Raw genomic sequence first — 19,907 nt, forward strand, 5'->3', positions numbered from 1 at the left:
AAACCATAGCCTTGACTAGACGGATCTTAGTTGGCAAAGTAATGTCTCTGCTTTTCAATATGCTATCTAGCTTGGTCATAAGTTTTCTTCCAAGGAGTAAGCGTCTTTTAATTTCATGGCTGCAATCACCATCTGCAGTGATTTTGGAGCCCACCCCCCCCACCAAATAAAGTCTGACACTGTTTCCACTGTTTCCCCATCTATTTCCCATGAAGTGATGGAACTGGATGCCATGATCTTCGTTTTCTGAATGTTGAGCTTTAAGCCAACTTTTTCACTCTCCTCTTTCACTTTCATCAAGAGGCTTTTTAGTTCCTCTTCACTTTCTGCCATAAGGGTGGTGTCATCTGCATATCTGAGGTTATTGATATTTCTCCCGGCCGTCTTGATTCCAGCTTATGTTTCTTCCAGTCCAGCGTTTCTCATGATGTACTCTGCATAAAAGTTAAATAAGCAGAGTGACAATATACAGCCTTGACGTACTCCTTTTCCTATTTGAAACCAGTCTGTTGTTCCATGTCCAGTTCTAACTGTTGCTTCCTGACCTGCATACAGATTTCTCAAGAGGCAGGTCAGGTGGTCTGGTATTGCCATCTCTTTCAGAATTTTCCACAGTTTACTGTGATCCACATAGTCAAAGGCTTTGGTATAGTCAAGAAAGCAGAAATAGATGTGTTTTTTTCTGGAACCCTCTTGCTTTTTCCATAATCCAGTGGATGTTGGCAATTTGACCTCTGGTTCCTCTGCCTTTTCTGAAACCAGCTTGAACATCAGGAAGTTCACGGTTCACGTATTGCTGAAGCCTGGCTTGGAGAATTTTGAGCATTACTTTACTAGCATGTGGAGATTCCTTAAAAAACTGGAAATAGAGTGGTCACCCTCTTTTTAAAAGTGCAGTATCTACTGAAAAATAGTTAAAGTGTTAGTCGCTCAGTCGAGTCCAACTCCTCGCGACTCCATGCCCTGACTAGCCCCGCTCTGTTCATGGAATTCTCCAGGCAAGAATATTGGAGTGGATAGCCGTTCCCTTCTCCAGAGGATCTTCCCCACCGAGGTATGGAAGTCGGTCCTCTGCCTTGCAGGCATTTTCTTTACCGTCTGAACCACCAGAACTTCCAGCTGACAATTTAAAAATATCAAGATTCTGTAATTAAAAAAAAAACACCCAAACTTAATAACGGTTCTTTTTAGTGGCTGTTCCTCACAGTTATTTCACAGACACACGGAACGCTGAAGTTGAAACAAGCCTTGGAAACCATTAGTCCACCCAGTATCCTACCAGAGAGTGCTACGCTGCCCGCACCCCGCCCACTCGCCGCGGCGCGCTTCAGGAGCGAGTCGCGCCTCGCTGACGTCATTAGAGTGCGCCTCCCGCCGCCGCCGCTGCCTTTTCCCCGGCGTGCGAGTCCGGCAGTTTCAGCTTCTCCTCTTGTCTGCCCTGCGGTAATTGCGGTCGTTCAGATCCCGAGATCCGCAGCGTCACAGGCTCGGCGACATGTCGATGCTGGCTGAGCGTGAGTGTTGGGCGCGGAGGTTTGATCGGGCCCGAGGGTGAAGTTTCCGGGTGACACGGTGGCCGGCGGCGCTCAGTGGGCCGGAGGGGGCCGGGGGCCGGCGTCCTGGAAGCCCATTCGGCTCTCCCTGGCTGCCACGGAGGTTTCCCAGCTCAGCCTTCCTCGAAAGTTAGCTACAGGTCTGCTGATGAGACCGAGTGTCCGCTTGGGACGCTTGTCCTCGCTCTCAAACCTGGACACGTGGGCGGTGGGTTCCAGTGGGGGGTCAGGACTCTGGTTTTGGGGACCTGAACTCTTACTTCCCCAGGCCTCAGCGTCCTCTGGCTAAAAGGAAGTTGTTGGGCCAGCAGTGAAAGCCCGTCCTTGAAGATGTATTGAATCAAGAAAAAGAAAAGCCAAGAGCTTAGAAGCAGTAAACACTGGAAGTTAGTATTTTTTAGGGGAGGCAGGACTAATGAGTGATTCTAAATAAAATCGTGGTGGTTGTGACTTTGGTAGTTGGAATTAGTAACAGTCTTATTTGAGAGGAGTGTTGGCCGGAACGCCCGCAGTGCTTGGGTTTGCCTTTGACATTCTCTATTATTTTGTGAAGTTCGTCAATTTCCTTCCTTTGGAGCGGCTTTTTAACTTTTGAATGGCACCTGTAGTTAAGGCTCCCGGCCACCAGAGAGCAGTCGTGCTTTGGAACTGAAAAGCCGGCCTGTCCCTTTGAAAGTGTTTAGTGAACGAGAACCAGAAACAGTGTCTTTAACAGACCAACAGCAACTACACAGGGACTCCATGAAATAAATGCTGTCGGCATCCTCTCATCTAAAGAGGTGGAGGCATGGGAGCGGGAAACTAAGTGGGTAAGACACCATTCAGGCTCTACAGGGACAGAAGTTGAGATTCAGAGGAAAATAATTCACCCCAAGTCACTGAGGTAGAAAGTGACAAAATCGGTCTAGTTGTCGCTGTTTCTTTACATTCTTGTCACTAGGGTCAGCAGACTACTATTGTTTTTTAAATACGGACTTACAGAACGGCGTATGTATGTGTTCGTGTGACCCCGTGGGCTCTGTTTCTTCATCTGTATAACCAGCGTGGCTAAATCTCTCCTGGTTTTAATATTCTCTGATGTACGCTTAGTTCAGCATGTACGTGGAAACATTAGCCCTAGTTCTGCTGTTCATTTATGTCTCTTTCCATGATCAGTTTCTCTGGGGCTATTAAAAACATCTTCGATTACGGTCATCACTAGGTTGTCTTAAAAAAGTCAGTGAGATGGTGAATGTGAAAATAGTTCAAAATACGGATGCGCGGTGCCATCTGTGGACATCAGTAATTCAGACTGCAGGATTTCAAGAGAGTATTTTCAGTTCTCCCGCCAACCCCATGTCTCCAGATTTTCATATCTTTGGCATAGTAATAGATACCATTGGGTTGGCCAAAAAGTTCACTCAAGTTTTTTCCATACCCTATACTTTGGCCAACCCAATATTTTGTGTTGCCTTTTAGTATGATTTACTAAATTAGAGGCATCCCCTGTGATTAGACACTTAGGACTGGTGGTCTTGTTTTAGAAGTGAGAAAATAGAAAATTAGCGAAATCCCAGCCCACCGTTTCACTACCCAGCAATTATTTTCTCTGATAGTTTATACAATTGTAATAATTCTGTAGATACAGTTTTGTAACCTACTTTTTTCCGCTGATTCACCTTAAGTTAATATTTTCACTTCAGTAAGTATGCTGTTTCCTTTGTTTTCCCTTGCCATGTGGACTAGATTGTGTTCTCTTTTATCTTCCCAGGCATCTATTCCTGTTCTAAAAATCTAGCAGTTTTCTTTATGTTTCTCAAAAATATCCTTTATCCTGCATTTCTCTAATTGTCAAATATATTTTATTGATTTCCCCCTATTTAAGGTAAGAAATCTAGCCTACCAAAACATAAGAGAAAAATTTCATTTATCACTCTCACTTCTCAGTCCTTATTTAATTTGGAGTCTCAGGCCCACATTTTATTAGGACCAGTTTTCGACACTTGCAATTATTACATTCTCTAATCAAATGACAGTGCTATCATTAACGGATTTTATTTTATTTTATTTTTTTTCATTAACGGATTTTAATGGTCATTACATTACAATTTTATGCTGCTGTTTCCTTAATCTTGACTCTATTTCAAGATTAATCTATGCTTTAATCTATGTCTCAAAAAATGTTTTAATAAGAATACATGGGTGGAGGATATATTTTTTGAGGTCTTGAATATCTGAAAGTGTCTTTGGGCTAAAAGAAAAAAAGATAAAACTGCCCCTGGCTCTTGGCACTCAAAACTCTTCTCAGGGTAAGCTGAATCCTGGCATAAACTTTGTGGTACTGGGCGTGGAGTGATCAGACCTGGCACCTCTTGTGTGCAGGGTTGTTTGTTGGGGTTACCCTGAAAACGTCTGGCTAGATCTCCATATAGGAGGAGTCCCTGCTAGAGGATGGTTACCCCTTTCATCCCAAAGAGTGATTCTGCAGATTCAAGACACTGTATCCTGAGTCCTCCCCTGCATTTAACATCCTTACTTGGGAAACACTACCCTACTCCATTGCTTCCCCGGTAGTACACTGGTAAAGAATCTGCCTGCAGTGCAGGAGACACAGAGATGCAGGTTTGATCCTTGGGTTGGGAAGATCACGCGGAGAGGGAAATGGCAAGCTACCCCAGTATTCTTGCCTGGGAAATCCATTGGACAGAGGAGCCTGGCAGGCTACAGTCCATGGGGTCGCAAAGAGTCAGACATGACTGAGCGCATATGTGTGCACTCTGTTGGTTGGAGATACCTGCCGTTTCCCTGGGGAAGAAAAGCTGACCTCAGCTGACTCTCCAGTCTCTTGCGCCAGCGTTATAGTGTATGCGTTTGTGACATAAACTGTATGCCGTCTTTATTGCAGAAGATGGGCACAGTCATTCTCAAAAATGTCTCTTTCACACGTGCCCCAGTCAGAGACCCCTGGCTGACGCTAGTTTGGAGACAATGCACTCCAACACGCACCCGGAAGCAGCCTTGCAGAGAGAGCCCTAGTTAGCCAGGCTCCTCTCATATGCTGTTCGTTAGCAGAGGCGAAGTGAGGCTGTGTATTTACTAAGATAAGTAAAGTGGTAACTTAGTCGCCTTAGTAGCATTTTGGTCTCCCCCTTTCCCTGCAAAACACGATACATCTGAGGCCAGCTCATTTTCCTTTTTAAGTAGTCTTCTTCTGCCTGCAAACCTGTAAAGGTTTACCTATTTTTGCTACAGTGTGGATGGTTAAGAATCTCTGTATTGGTTTTACGTGAGGTAAATCAATTAGGACACTGCTGAGGCATGAGCCGCCGTTGGTACTCTGCTTCCATAGGTGCAACAGGTAAATGATGACGACATTTGACCTCCAGATTTCCCCCTTGGCCACCATTTACTTTTGGGTTTCATATGCTTGTGTAGTAAACTTCTGGAGTCCCTTTTTTCTGCTGTCATTTTCCTTAAAAGTGTAGTGATAAGTTTGAGTTTCTAGTGGTCAGTTAGTTATATACATTAAAAAACAAAAACAACTGTAGGGACTCAAAGCAGTTTCCTCAATTCCGTTATCTTCCTTTTTTCCCTTTTCTCCTTTTCTTGTTGCCTTTCTTCTTCCTTCCCTGCTTTTTTTTGTTTCTCGGTTGTTTATATATTCAATCATGTTTTTCCTGAATGCCTGCTATGGACAAATGCAGTGAAGCATAAGGACAAATAAGCACATAGATGTGAGCCTTAAAGAGCTTATGGCAGAATAACAAACATGAGAGATGGATATAAACAACCGTAATACAGAGGAGTGTTAAATAAATGCCAAAGAAGAGAAACAGGGCATTTATCGTGTGAGTTCAGAGAAGGGGTCACATATGGCTGTAGGCTGTTTCAGTGAAATTAGTTATCTGCAGGTCGCGATTAGTACCTGTAGGTTGTTTCTCCCCAAGTTCATGACAGTTTTGTGTGCTATGGATTAAGAATGTAAGCTTTGGAGTTGGTAGGACCTTGGTTTGTATAAAGACTCTGGTCCTTGCTTGGGGGTATTAGGCACATGCCTCCTGAAGGCCTCAGATTTTCTCATCTGAAAAGTAGAGATCAGACTGCCTCCCCTCATTGGGTTACTGTGGAAACTGAGAGGATATGGATGCATTTGGCACTTGCCGTGTGTGTATTGACTGGTGATGGCGACCTTGGTGTCACAGGTGCCTTAGGTCGCTGCCAGTCGCTGAATGGAAGGCCCGATTGACGGTACATCATGTATTTCGATTTGTCACATTTGGAGGAAACATTTTTATTTCACTTTTCCAAGATCAGTTCGTATGTCCAGATTACAGAGTTTTTGGGGAAACCAGGATAAACGATCCAAGCTGATGCTGTGTCCCAGTGGATGCCGAATCTGATATCTGTATGTAATAAAACAGTGTATGTTGCATTTATAGAAGTATCGTATATATGCCATAGGTATGTGTGTGTTTGTGAGGTATTTTCCTGGTTTGAAAGATAAGCTGCTGACGCAATACTTTGTCGTTGACAGGTCGGCGGAAGCAGAAGTGGGCTGCGGACCCAAGAAACACTGCGTGGAGTAATGATGACTCCAAGTTTGGCCAGAGGATGCTGGAGAAGATGGGGTGGTCTAAAGGAAAGGTATCCTGAAGAAGAGCCAAGGAACTGGAGCCACGCAGACAGATTACAGGCCAGGAGATCATATCTTTCTTAGGAGACTGGGAGAAATTTATTTTGGATCAATAAGTGATTTTGGAAAAATAACTAAATTTTAAAGACGTCGTGACAGTAAAATTAGGATTGAACATAAAGGCCAGCTGTCTCTGTTTGTCGTTTAACCTGCTCTGATTTTCGTAGATAGTGCCTTTTAGTTGGTTGCATTTGGAATCACACTTAACCATCAGAGTTTTATGTTGCTTAGAGTAAAGTTTTATTCACCCTTATAACTAGACTACACATTTTCTCCTTTTCCTCACATTTCATTTATTCCTTACTCAAATAGGGCTTCTGCTGACATCTCTGTACTTAAACGGTTCTTGCCAAGGTCTTTAAAGATCTTGTTTCCAAACCCAGTGGATCCTTTTTGGTTCCCATATCACTTTGTCCCTTAGCGGCACTGGACGTCACTGACTGCCCCTGCTTGGCTTCCACAGTACTGCCCTCTGGCCTGGTTTTCCCCTCTGCTTTACCAACCACCCCAAAAGGTGTTGCTGGCTCTTCCTCCTCTAGACTCTTGAGCTTTGGAATTCCTTGGGGTTCAGCCCCAGGCCCTTTTCTGTCCTCTGCTTGGGTGAGCTCATTCATTCCACGCCATGCTTTGAATTACCTAAATTCTGAGAGTTGTCACTTTTCTATATCTAGTCCAGATTCAAGTCTGTCCTTTGAGCTCCAAGGTTATAAATTCATCAGCCTGCTTGGCATTTTCACTTGAGTTAGCATCTTAAGTTGATTATTTTTATTATAAAACTTTTTGATCCCTCCCAAATCTTTCTCTTCTCAAGTTTTCCTCATTTTGCAAATATACCCTGTCAAGGGTTTGTTTACTTAAGCCAGAAACCCGCAGTGGTGCTTGGTTCCACCACCTTGCTCACTTCCTGCCCCTCCGGTCATCATTCCTCTCTGCGGGCCTTGTCCTGGACCGACCACCACCACTGCCTGTCCTGATCAGCACAGCAGCCTCTCAGCTGATTCCCTGCCTCCCTTCTTTTCCTTCTCTGGGCCATTTGCCTTACAGCAGCCATTGTGAGCTTTTAAAATAGAGAAATTAGATCATGTCATTCCTTTGCTCGAAAGCTCAGTGGTTTCCCATTGTTTTAAAGAAATAAAGTCTGGAAATTCCATGGCAGTCATTGATGAAGACTCTGCACTTCCACTGTCAAGGGCACGGGTTCAGTCCCCGTCGGGGAACTGAGATCCTGCCAGCCGTGGGGCATGGCCAAACCAAAACAACAGCAGAATCCAAATTCCTCCCATAGTGCCCAAGGTCCTTGAGATCTGGTCCCTTTATATCTCTTATTTGTTTTCTCCATCCACTCTACTAGAGCCACCTTGGGTGACTTTTAGTACACTAGGTGCTCGGGGACAAATGAGTGTTAATGAGGCAGGGGGACTTGGGATCCCCTTCCTCAGGGCTATTTTGTAGAATTATCGAATGGAAAGCGTCACGGACTTGTAGTGCCTCTGATGGGCCTCTGTTGGTTTGGTAGTAGTGTTCTGCTTTTGCGCATCAAGAAAAGGCATGTTCCTTTCAGTGTTTCCATGGTTTTTAAAGCTAGCCTCATGGTGAAGAATTGGCATTCCCTGGTGGCTCAGATGGTAAAGTGTCTGCTTACAGTGCAGGAGACCCACGTTCGATCCCTGGATTGGGAAGATCGCCTGGAGAAGGAAATGGCAACCCACTCCAGTACTCTTGCCTGGAGAATCCCATGGACAGAGGAGCCTGGTAGGCTACAGTCCATGGGGTCGCACAGAGTCGGGCACGACTGAAGCGACTTCACTTTCACTGTGAGTGCAGGGCTTCCCAGGTGGCGCTAGTGGTAAAGAACTCGCCTGCCCATGCCGGTGACATAAGAGACACAGGTCTGATATCTGGTTGAAAGATCCCCTGGAGGAGGTCATGGCAACCCACTCCAGGATTCTCGCCTGGAGAATCCCACAGACAGGAGCCTGGGGGCTATAGTCCACAGGTTCTCCAAGAGTTGGACGCTACTGAAGTGACTTAGCCCAGCACGGCTCTGTAAGTGCATCTTTGGTGTTACAGACACATCTTGAAAGACTCCACTAGACTGTCCTCTTTGAGGACAAGGGTAGAGCCTCCTAATGTGAGTGATGAATCCATTAATGAAGGAAGAGAGAGGTAATTTCTTTTTCTCCCTGATGAAAATGCTAACTCTCTTTATGTTTAATCTCCACAGGGTTTGGGGGCTCAGGAGCAAGGAGCCACTGATCATATTAAAGTTCAAGTCAAAAATAACCACCTGGGATTAGGAGCTACTATCAATAACGAAGTAAGCAACAGTGTGTCTGCTGGGGGGTTTCCTTGCATCGTTGTTATTTTTGTCAGTGTAAAAAAAAAAATTAATCCAGTCAAATTGACTGATCAGTTTTAAGCTGTTCAAGAATGGACAGTCCATGTTTTGGATTACAAGCCAGTGACTAAGCTTCTGTGCATCATGTGACATGCAGTCATTTTGCCTTATTGCTTATGCATAAAAGAGTCCAGGTATCCTTATTGCTGAACTTTGTAAAAAGTGGGTTTTTTTTTTTGCACTTCAGGACAGAGAGGAATTTTCATCTTGACCTCTGTTGGAATATTAGCTTATATTGCTAAACTTGGTGGCATTTTGTTTCAGAAATACTGCAAGAGAGTACCGTTCTTTTCTTGTCCCATTGTCTGTTTCTGACTGTTGGTGTATAGCAGTTGAGATAATTCACATTTCCTAGTAAACACTAACACTGAAAATATGACTCTGTAATTAAAAGTTCATGGCTTGCCCCGCCTTTCATTTTTGGTATCGTTGCTCACTTTAGAAAGCATCTAAACTGAAAGCTTTGTTCTTACATTTTTGCAGCCAACAGAATCCGGTAGAAAATCTGAAGCATTACTTTAGGTGAACTAGATTACCGTGCTTTGTTCAGTTGCTCTGAGGGGTGGACTGGAGCAGCTAAGACTGTTTGGGCTAACAGCTGAAAGCTTAAACCACTAGAGGAAGAGTTTATAGCTTTGTCAAACCATCATGTTGTACACCTAAAACTAATACAATGTTTTATGTCAGTTATGTCTCAATAAAACTGAAACAAATGCTGTGACTATCTGACAAAATCCAAGACCAGTACTTCAGAAGGTTCACAGTGCACACATTAGTAGATGGAGTGCGTAGCAATATCTTCTGTATTTTCATCAATTAATAAACACACCGTGGACAGTTTTTTAAAGAGTTTACATAAGGTTGATTTTTGCAGGTAGCTTTTTAGAGGTGGATATATAGGTATACTTAATTTTTTAGGAGAAGCATTGCCTATTCAATAGGCTTGAACATTTTCAAAGGTAACATACTTAAGCATTCTTTGAAAAGTACCTATGAGGCAAATTCCTAAAGGGAAACCCTGCTGTTTGATATCAAAACAAGTTGATATTATTTTGGAGATGCTCATTCTGTTTTAAAGTCAGATTCTCTTTATTATGAAGAAGTTACTAACTGAGCACCTTATCAGTGGGTGCTAATTGATTTGGGGGACTTAGAGCCCTTCCCCCACCCTTCCCCAGTGATGTTTTCTCAAATTGGGATGGATGTAAGCAAATAGGATTGGCATATAGGCTCAAAAAAGCAAAGCAGAGAGCCCTCAAATCTATCCCTGTATTTTTTCCTTTAACCTACATAATTTTCCCTTAGTGTGAAAAAAAATTTTTTTGTTTTGCTTTATTTTAATATTTAACACAAAGGTTGCCTGCTGTTTATTTGACTATAAGTTGACTTGATAAGTTACCCACATTTGAAATCAGGGCTTAAGCTTCCAAGATGCTCAGTGGCTCAGTAGTAAAGAATTTGCCTGCAAGGGCAGGAGACTGAGATTTGATCCCTGGGTCGAGAAGATCGCCTGGAGAAGGAGATGGCAACCCACTTCAGTATGCTAGCCTGGGAAACCCCATGGACAGAGGAGCCTGGTGGTCTGTAGTCCATGGGGTTGCAAAAGAGTCGGACACAACAACAAATACATAAATTACAGTTCAAATTTTTACTATTTCTTCTTCTTCTTTCAAATTTATAAAGTAATATTTTGGTGAAACATTTAAAAATTCAGAGATTTCCTTGATTCCAATTATATCTTATCTTAGCATAGGTAGATAACAGGTTTGCCTCTAATTGATTTTTTGGTATTTTTCAGGACAACTGGATTGCTCATCAAGATGATTTTAACCAGCTTCTGGCCCAGCTGAACACTTGCCATGGGCAGGAAACAGCAGGTGGGGAAACCTTTGCTTTTTATCCATTAGATGCAACTGAGTGACTGAACTGAACTGAATCTCAATATAAAATATTTTTATCAACTTTTTTTTTTTTTACTGTTAGTATCTTATCTGAAAGTTAACTGATTGTAGCTGTCACAACCAGTCATTTCTGTTTACATTTCCAGGTACTCGCATTGAATTAACATTAGTCGTAAGCAGAGGCTTTTTCTCCCCGTTAAGAGTTCGAGAATGACAAGATCAGTTTACTTAGTTTCCATTCTCCACTGCAGTTCCCTTATCCCGGCCTTACAATGTCCGGGGTCCTGCAGTTCGGGCCTTGCTCATCTTTCATCTGCATGCTCTTGTTATGCCATCCGGTTTCCAGGGGAGTGTGGTGACCATTGCCACACTTCTCTCTGTTGCTTCACCCTCTCTCCTGAACCCCAGACTGGTATTGAGCCCCCTGCTCAGTATCTTCATCAGGGCTTCCTTGACTTCTGGAGCTCAACATGTCCAAACTTCAATTCTGCACTCCCGGACTCCCACCCTGTAAACTCTTGGACCTGCATACCCCACAACCTGTTTTATCCACCATCTCCCCCATTTCAGTTGATGTCAGCTTCATCCTTCTAGTTGTTCCAGCGAAAGAACTGTTGTCGGTTCTGCCTCTAAAATGTATGCAGACCCTGACTTCCTCTTGTCACCTACACTGCAACCAGTGTGGTCTGAGCAGCTGGCATTTCCTGTGGATTATTGCAAGAGCCTGTAAAGCCTTTCTCAGCCAAGGCACTGCTGATGTTTTGGGCCAGATCATTCTTTGCTGTGAGGCACGTCCTCTGCATTTAGGATGATTAGCAGCATCCTTGACCGCTATCCACTGGACACCATTTGCACCCTCTCCCTAGTTGTGACAAAAATATCTCCTGATATCGCCAAATGTCCCCTGGGCACAATGCCCCAACTCTAAACTCCGTCCACCCATGGACTTACCTCAAGACCACTAGAGGGTGCTGTCTTCCTGTGATAGGTACGGTGCTATTATTAGCCTTGCTGCTGCTGCTAAGTCGCTTCAGTCGTGTCCAGCTCTGTGTGACCCCAGAGAGAGCAGCCCACCAGGCTCCCCCATCCCTGGGATTCTCCAGGCAAGAACACTGGAGTGGGTTGCCATTTAGCCTTAGCTCAGTACAATTCAAACCAGGCCTTGCTAATTGCCAGTTCCAGTACTGAAAAGCCTTTAGAATATTCCTTTAAGGGAAAACCTGGCCAGGGGCCTGGAGAGCTGAGATCATTTTTCTGCCAAATCATCTTTGGTAAATACAATATCTTCATCCAGATGAATTTTTGGTCATATTGCTTGAATTAAAGCTGACAGGATAACCTAGTAACCTATTTTTCTGCTATAATATTTTTAAGTTCTTTAAGATTGCTTACCTAATTACACAGTTTGCCTTTCAACTAAACAGATTCCAAACTATTTTCTTCATAGAATCTTACAAAAATTTTAGAAATAACCCTTATTTCTTAGTGGGACACAAGAAAACTCCATAGTCTTTAGATTTTTGTTTTTTAAAATTATCCTATCTCAAGTAGTTAACTATGACTCTGCTTGGCTTTTTGGTGGGCTTACCTCATGGTTTTAAGAAACACTTTTTACTTCTAACAGATATTTTGTTCCTTGTGATTTTAAATATTTTTGGAAATAAATTGGGATGCTGATATCCTGTCACCCACAAAGGACAAGAATCTTCAAATTTTTTTGCTCCCAGAGCCTCTGAGGCAATTTGAAAAACAGTAAAAGACACTTACTCCTTGGAGGGAAAGTTAATATGCTGCTAACCTAGACAGCATGTTAAAAAGCAGAGGCATTACTTTGCCAACAAAGGTCCGTCTAGTCAAGGCTATGGTTTTTCCAGTGGTCATGTATGGATGTGAGAGTTGGACAGTGAAGAAAGCTGACCACCAAAGAATTGATGCTTTTGAACTGCAGTGTTGGAGAAGACTCTTGAGAGTCCCTTGGATTGCAAGGAGATCCAATCAGTCCATCCTAAAGGAGATCAGTCCTGGGTGTTCATTGGAAGGACTGATGTTGAAGCTGAAACTCCAACACATTGGCCACCTGATGCAAAGAGCTGACTCATTTGAAAAGACCCTGATGTTGGAAAAGATTGGGGGCAGGAGGAGAAGGGGACGACAGAGGATGAGATGGTTGGATGGCACCACTGACTCAATGATTGTGAGTTTGAGTGAACTCTGGGAGTTGGTGATGGACAGGGAGGCCTGGTGTGCTACAGTCCATGGGGTCGCCAAGAGTTGGACACGACTGAGCAACTGAACTGAACTGCACTGATACTGTCTCGCATTTTTAGATTGACGTCTATAATGTTTTTAATCATAGTTTTAAATAGTTGCAAAGAATGTGTATCTGGCCTATTTGGGAAATATCGACTTTTGAAAATAAGAGCTTTTCATCAGTCCCAAATGTGTTCAGTAGGTATTTAATACTAGAACAATTTGATATCCATGGTCTTCTGTTTATAAATAGAAAAGCAAGTCCTTTAATACTCAGCAATGCTGTATTTTCTAGTTTCTTTTCCTCTGAAATAATTCCATTGCATATACCCCATGATATTTTGTATTAATATATTTTTTGCTTGAATTTTTAAAAACTCATCACCTTGTCATGTTTTTCTGCTACAAAACAAATACATGTAAATTTTTGGTTTATTTCTAGTAACCTCAAGGCCTACATGTAAATATTTTTCCTTTGGATTCAGTTGTCGTTACTAATTAGTGGGTTATAACTAGCAAACTAATATTTTGGTCATCTGATGCAAACGGACACCTCATTGGAAAAGCCCCTGATGCTGGGAAAGATTGAGGGCAGAAGGAAAAGAAGGCAGCAGAGGATGAGACAGCTGGACAGTATCATCGATGCAATGCATTTGAACTTGGGTAAACTCCGGGAGATGGTGAGGGGGAGAGAGGCCCGGTGTGCTGTAGTCCATGGGATCACAAAGAGCTGGACATGACTGGGTAACTGAACAACAGTTAAAACCAGGAAAGGCAAGCTTTGATAAATAGTTGATAGAATGGTAAAACCTTTCTGGAACTGCCTCTCTTGATGAGATAGATAGGGTGGGGAGGGGACTGGCTTTGATGAAAGGACCCCTCCCTGACACCAGCACTGTGGCTTGTTCCTCACTGATCCTGGTGCAAGGAGACCTGTGCTCCTCTGGTGTCAAGTGGGAGGAGGACCAGAGTGATGTATCTGCACAGGACAGAGCAGCTTTAGGGAAGCGTGCGTGTGGGCAGGCAGGTAGAAACTGGTGCCCTAGGACGCGTCAGGGCTCAGGTTTGCTCTGGGAAGGTGGTGAGGCTCCCAGGCGGTTCTCACCTGCCCTGAGTGTGAGCACAGCTCTGCGGGGTCACAGTGCACAAGTTAAGGATGTGCACTCGCATGTATCTGCCTGGCTCCCAGCCCCATAGCCACCTCCTCAGTGGGTCTTACTCTACCGTCCATGCTTCAGTGTCCTGTGAGGTTGGTTTAATAATCGTAGCAGCTATCTTCTAGGGTGGCTGTGAGACGAAATGCAGGAATGCATAGAAAGCTTAGCCCAACACCTAGTACTTAATGAGCCTTCCATTGGTAAAAACTACTTCAGTCTGGTACGATGCTTGGTGATTTGTGTTTGGAACATCAAAATTGAGAATGTCATGTGCTATATGAAGTTTTTTGCCTGCAAAAAGAGCAGGAGAAATTTACAAGTAGGATGTCTTTGAAAGGAGGTGCAAGTTGTTCTTGGGAAGTGATCACGGAGAATGTTTCAGGCTGTTGATGTGATTCAGTTCACTTCAGTCGCTCAGTCATGTCCAGCTCCTTGCGACCCCATGAGTCACAGCATGCCAGGCCTCCCTGTCGATCACCACCTCCCGGAGTTCACTCAGACTCACGGCCGTCGAGTCCGTGATGCCATCCAGCCATCTCATCCTCTGTCGTCCCCTTCTCCTCCTGCCCCCAATCCTTCCCAGCATCAGAGTCTTTTCCAATGAGTCAACTCTTCGCATCAGGTGCCCAAAATACTGGAGTTTCAGCTTTAGCATCATTCCTTCCAAAGAAATCCCAGGGCTCATCTCCTTCAGAATGGACTGGTTGGATCTCCTTGCAGTCCAAGGGACTCTCAAGAGTCTTCCCCAACACCACAGTTCAAAAGCATCAATTCTTCGGTGCTCAGCCTTCCTCACAGTCTAACTCTCATATCCATACATGACCACAGGAAAAACCATAGCCTTGACTAGACGGACCTTTGTTGGCAAAGTAATGTCTCTGCTTTTGAATATACTATCTAGGTTGGTCATAACTTTTCTTCCAAGGAGTAAGTGTCTTTTAATTTCATGGCTGCAATCACCATCTGCAGTGATTTTGGAGCCCCCCAAAATAAAGTCTGGCACTGTTTCCACTGTTTCCCCATCTATTTCCCATGAAGTGATGGGACAGGATGCCATGATCTTCGTTTTCTGAATGTTTAGCTTTAAGCCAACTTTTTCGCTCTCCTCTTTCAGTTTCATCAAGAGGCTTTTTAGTTCTTCTTCACTTTCTGCCATAAGGGTGGTGTCATCTGCATGTCTGAGGTTATTGATATTTCTCCCGGCAATCTTGATTCCAGCTTATGTTTCTTCCAGTCCAGCATTTCTCATGATGTACTCCGCATAGAAGTTAAATAAGCAGGGTGACAATATACAGCCTTGACGTACTCCTTTTCTTATTTGGAACCAGTCTGTTGTTCCATGTCCAGTTCTAACTGTTGCTTCCTGACCTGCATACAGATTTCTCAAGAGGCAGGTCAGGTGGTCTCGTATTCCCATCTCTTTCAGAATTTTCCACAGTTTATTGTGATCCACACAGTTAAAGGCTTTGGCATAGTCAATAAAGCAGAAATAGATGTTTTTCTGGAACTCTCTTGCTTTTTCCATGATCCAGCAGATGTTGGCAATTTGATCTCTGGTTCCTCTGCCTTTTCTAAAACCAGCTTGAACATTAGGAAGTTCACGGTTCACGTATTGCTGAAGCCTGGCTTGGAGAATTTTGAGCATTACTTGACTAGCATGTGAGATGAGTGCAATTGTGTGGTAGTTTGAACATTGTTTGGCATTGCCTTTCTTTGGGATTGGGATGAAAACTGACCTTTTCCAGTCCTGTGGCCACTGCTGAGTTTTCCAAATTTGCTGGCATATTAAGTGCAACACTTTCACAGCATCATCTTCCAGGATTTGAAACAGCTCAACTGGAATGCCATCACCTCCACTAGCTTTGTTTGTAGTGATGCTTTCTAAGGCCCACTTGACTTCACATTCCAGGATGTCTGGCTCTAGATGTGTGATCACACCATCGTGATTATCCGGGTCTTGAAGATCTTTTTTGTGCTGTTCTTCTGTGTATTCTTGCCACCTCTTCTTAATATCTTCTGCTTCTGTTAGGTCCATATCATTTATGTCCTTTATCGAGCCCATCTTTGCATGAAATGTTCCCTTGGTATCTCTAATTTTCTTGAAGAGATCTCTAGTCTTACCCATTCTGTTGTTTTCCTCTATTTCTTTGCATTGATTGCTGAAGAAGGCTTTCTTATTTCTTCTTGCTATTCTTTGGAACTCTGCATTCAGATGCTTATATCTTTCCTTTTCTCCTTTGCTTTTCGCCTCTCTTCTTTTCACATCTATTTGTAAGGCCTCCCCAGACAGCCATTTTGCTTTCTTGCATTTCTTTTCCATGGGGATGGTCTTGATACAATGTCACGAACGTCATTCCATAGTTCATCAGGCACTCTATCTATCAGATCTAGGCCCTTAAATCTATTTCTCACTTCCACTGTATAATCATAAGGGATTTGATTTAGGTCATACCTGAATGGTCTAGCGGTTTTCCCTACTTTCTTCAATTTGAGTCTGAATTTGGTAATAAGGAGTTCATGATCTGAGCCACAGTCAGCTCCTGGTCTTGTTTTTGTTGACTGTATAGAGCTTCTCCATCTTTGGCTGCAAAGAATATAATCAATCTGATTTCGGTGTTGGCCATCTGGTGATGTCCATGTGTAGAGTCTTCTCTTGTGTTGTTGGAAGAGGGTGTTTGCTACGACCAGTGCATTTTCTTGGCAAAACTCTATTAGTCTTTGCCCTGCTTCATTCCGTATTCCAAGGCCAAGTTTGCCTGTTACTCCAGGTGTTTCTTGACTTCCTACTTTTGCATTCCAGTCCCCTATAATGAAAAGAACATCTTTTTTGGGTGTTAGTTCTAAAAGGTCTTGTAGGTCTTCATAGAACCGTTCAACTTCAGCTCCTTCAGCGTTACTGGTTGGGGCATAGACTTGGATTACGGTGATATTGAATGGTTTGCCTTGGAAACGAGTAGAGATCATTCTGTCGTTTTTGAGATTGCATCCAAGTACTGCATTTTGACTCTTTTGATGTGATTAAGCCGTGCTTAATCTAAAGGTTGAAGCATCTACCTGTATGTTGTCCGGAGACTTACTGTGCAATTTCCTAGGAAGAATTACAGTTAGTTAGCATGTTTAATCATGTTAAACAAGCATGCGCTTGTGTTGCTTCAGTATTAAGGTGAAACTTTCTTTTTTTCTCCTTTCTCTAATCTCATGTTTATATGTTTCCTTATGACGAAACTATAGGAAAATTCAGTGTCTTTTCTACTTATGACGTTCTCTTTCTGCTACTTGAATTTGACAAATAGATAGAGATGAGGGCATACAGGCAGCTTGTTAGAATCCTGTCACTGACTCTTACCCCACATCTACTTGCTTTGATGTTTCAGGTGAGGGACTACATTCTCCCCCACATTTTCCTCTTTCGTCAAGGGAATATAACCACATGGCTTCATTCCTCAGCGATTTGTTTTTATTGTTGTTTTTACCCTGAAAGGTGGGCCTCCAGCTAAATCTGGAGTTTGAGGCGGTGGCTCAGACTCAGCAGAGTGCCAGCTCTGCTTCTCATCTCATCTCTGACCTGTTTTTGGATTATCATTAGTCTGTCTTACCTTTACTCACTTTCTAAAGAAACCTTTATTTTGAAACAATTTTAGGTTTACAGGAAATTGCAGAAATATTTGTAGAAAGAGTCCTGAATACCTTTCATCCAGTTTCTCCAACGATGAGATCTAACAGAGCCATAGCATGATATCAAAACTAGGAAATTGACCCTGGTGTTGACTGTTAACTAGACCACAGTTCTTACTCAGCTTTCACCAGTTTTTTGGGCTTTTTTTAGCCTTCATTTAATTGTGTGTATGTAGTTCCAATGCAGTTTTATCACATGTATAGATTCATGTAGCTACCACCCCATTCAAGGTATGGAGTTGCTTTGTCACCACGAAAGAGCTGCCTCATGCTTCCTTTCTGTCTTTGTACCCACCTTACCCCTCCAGCTCCCAAACTCCAGTTTTGTCTTTGTCCCCTTTAAGCCTTTCACTGTTCTCCATCTCTGTAGTTTTTCCTTTCCAGAATGTCCGAGCGGATCATTTAGTATGTAGACTGACTTTTCTCACTGAAGCATAATGCCCGCCAGTCGCCCGCCAGTGAAGTCCCTCCAGGTTGGCACACAGTATCAGTATCTCCCTCCTCTTTATGGTGGAGTACTGTTGCCACGTAAGGGAGTGCCAGAATTTGCTTAGCCATTCACCCACTGAAGGACTTTTGGTTTATTTCCAGTATCTTATTATCACAAATAAGACTGTCATGAACATTCATCGGGGGGTTTTGTGTGAACACAAATTTTCATTTCTCTTCCTCCAGGATGTTATAAATTTCTGGAGAATAGCCTTGCCTGATGGGTAGTACACAGTTTAAGAATATTTCTAATCTTTGGGTACAGTTCAGTAATAAATGATAAAGCTCCTCAGGATTTTATTTAGACAAGACTGTGTCACCATAGGGGATTGAGAATGGAATGCGGAGAGTTTAATGAAATGCTTTTCATCCTTTTTTTTTTTTAAAGACTCCCCAGACAACAAGGAAAAGAAGTCTTTCAGTCTCGAAGAGAAGTCCAAAATCTCCAAAAACCGTGTTCACTATATGAAATTCACAAAAGGTAAAATTCCACCTTTCTTTATTTGTTTTAAATCTCTGTGTTCACATCTGGGTTTCTTAGAACATTTTTAGCTCTTCACCAGCATCACTTGTCTCGCGTACAAGATGAAGAAGGAGGGACTCACTGGCCGGCTTGATCCAGAGCAGTGCTGAGGTGTCCGCACTGTTGCGAGTCACCGGGGGTCTTGTTAGAGTGCAGACGCAGCCTCACTCATGCCGAGGTGGGCCCCAGCTTTGCCCTTAGACTGCGTGCAAGCCCTCTGGCAAAGCTGAGCGCGGACGTTAACTTGCTATTAATATTTAGAGGAGAAGACAGGCTTTTATGTGGCTAAATTTATCGCTCAGTACTTTTAGTTACATTTCTCTTAGTTGCATTAAGCTATTTTTAGAATTTAATTTTGGTGTTGAACAGCTTTTAAAATGGACCCATTTAGAGGATCATGTAGAATCTATATGAGATTCATAAACATTCATGAAGTGGTCTCCATATTGAGTTCTCCAGTATGAAAGCTCTCACTGCCGAGCTGACTCTTCTATTGTTCCGCACCGTTTCTCTGTTTCATATAGTGCAAACTTAACTGTTCATGGTCGTGGCAAAGTTAGTGTTAGAAACCTTGTCTTCCTCCATCACCACCTCCCTACTCCGGTTCCAGGGCTGTACATGGTCAGTCGTGAGTGCAGCTGTCCTCTTTAACCAGGAGGTGGCAGTCTTGTATTGGAAAGAAACCATTTAACTGGGCTTCATCAACTCCCCAGATATTTTCCCATTGTTACGTATTAAGCATACTTCTCAGGTACAAACCCCTGTTTATTATATTAATATACTTAAAGTATAAGTATGATGAGAATTATGTTATCTAGTCACCTTGCGATGGTTCATCTATGGAAGACTGGATGTATATTTCTACCTCTGTATGGCAGGAAGAGCACATCGCTTTGCTGTAGTCTTGTTGACGTGACTAGGAATTCCCTGACTCCTAGAACCCCCTGAACGGCAGTAGGAGCTGGAGTTCCCACTGCTCTAAACGGTTCATGGTGGTTCTCATTTGGAGCAGGACCCCACAAGGTAGACTGGGCTCGGTGTGAGGGATGGCTCATGGCGGAGCTGGTTAGTTTTGGGGACATGTGCAGAGAGAGACTGGGGCTTCCCCCTTCGTCTCCTGGCAGGCATGGTCATCTGGCTCATCATGTGAGCCCCTCCTCTTTCTCCCAGGATAGAACCTTCTCTGTCATTCTCCTGTATGGCTTCTGAGCAAGGGTCCTCTCCACTCCTGACCTGCTGCAGGATCGAAAACAGTCCTTGGTGGCCCCTCAGTCCTTTTCAGGAAGGGC

The 19,907-nt window shown here is 43.3% G+C and overlaps 1 protein-coding gene across 1 annotated transcript in view; it reads left to right on the forward strand.

Moving 5' to 3' along the window:
* PINX1 (PIN2/TERF1 interacting, telomerase inhibitor 1) overlaps positions 1,360-19,907 on the forward strand; it is a 65,140-nt gene continuing 46,592 nt past the window's right edge. Inside the window, exons 1-5 of the mRNA XM_005683534.3 lie at positions 1,360-1,514; positions 6,067-6,176; positions 8,450-8,542; positions 10,422-10,500; positions 18,484-18,576. Of these exons, the coding sequence (XP_005683591.2) occupies positions 1,496-1,514; positions 6,067-6,176; positions 8,450-8,542; positions 10,422-10,500; positions 18,484-18,576 (394 nt within the window). The 5' untranslated portion in view covers positions 1,360-1,495. The remainder of the gene's footprint in view (positions 1,515-6,066; positions 6,177-8,449; positions 8,543-10,421; positions 10,501-18,483; positions 18,577-19,907) is intronic.

Source organism: Capra hircus, chromosome 8 (assembly GCF_001704415.2).
Source record: "Capra hircus breed San Clemente chromosome 8, ASM170441v1, whole genome shotgun sequence".
NCBI classification, from domain to species: domain Eukaryota; kingdom Metazoa; phylum Chordata; class Mammalia; order Artiodactyla; family Bovidae; genus Capra; species Capra hircus.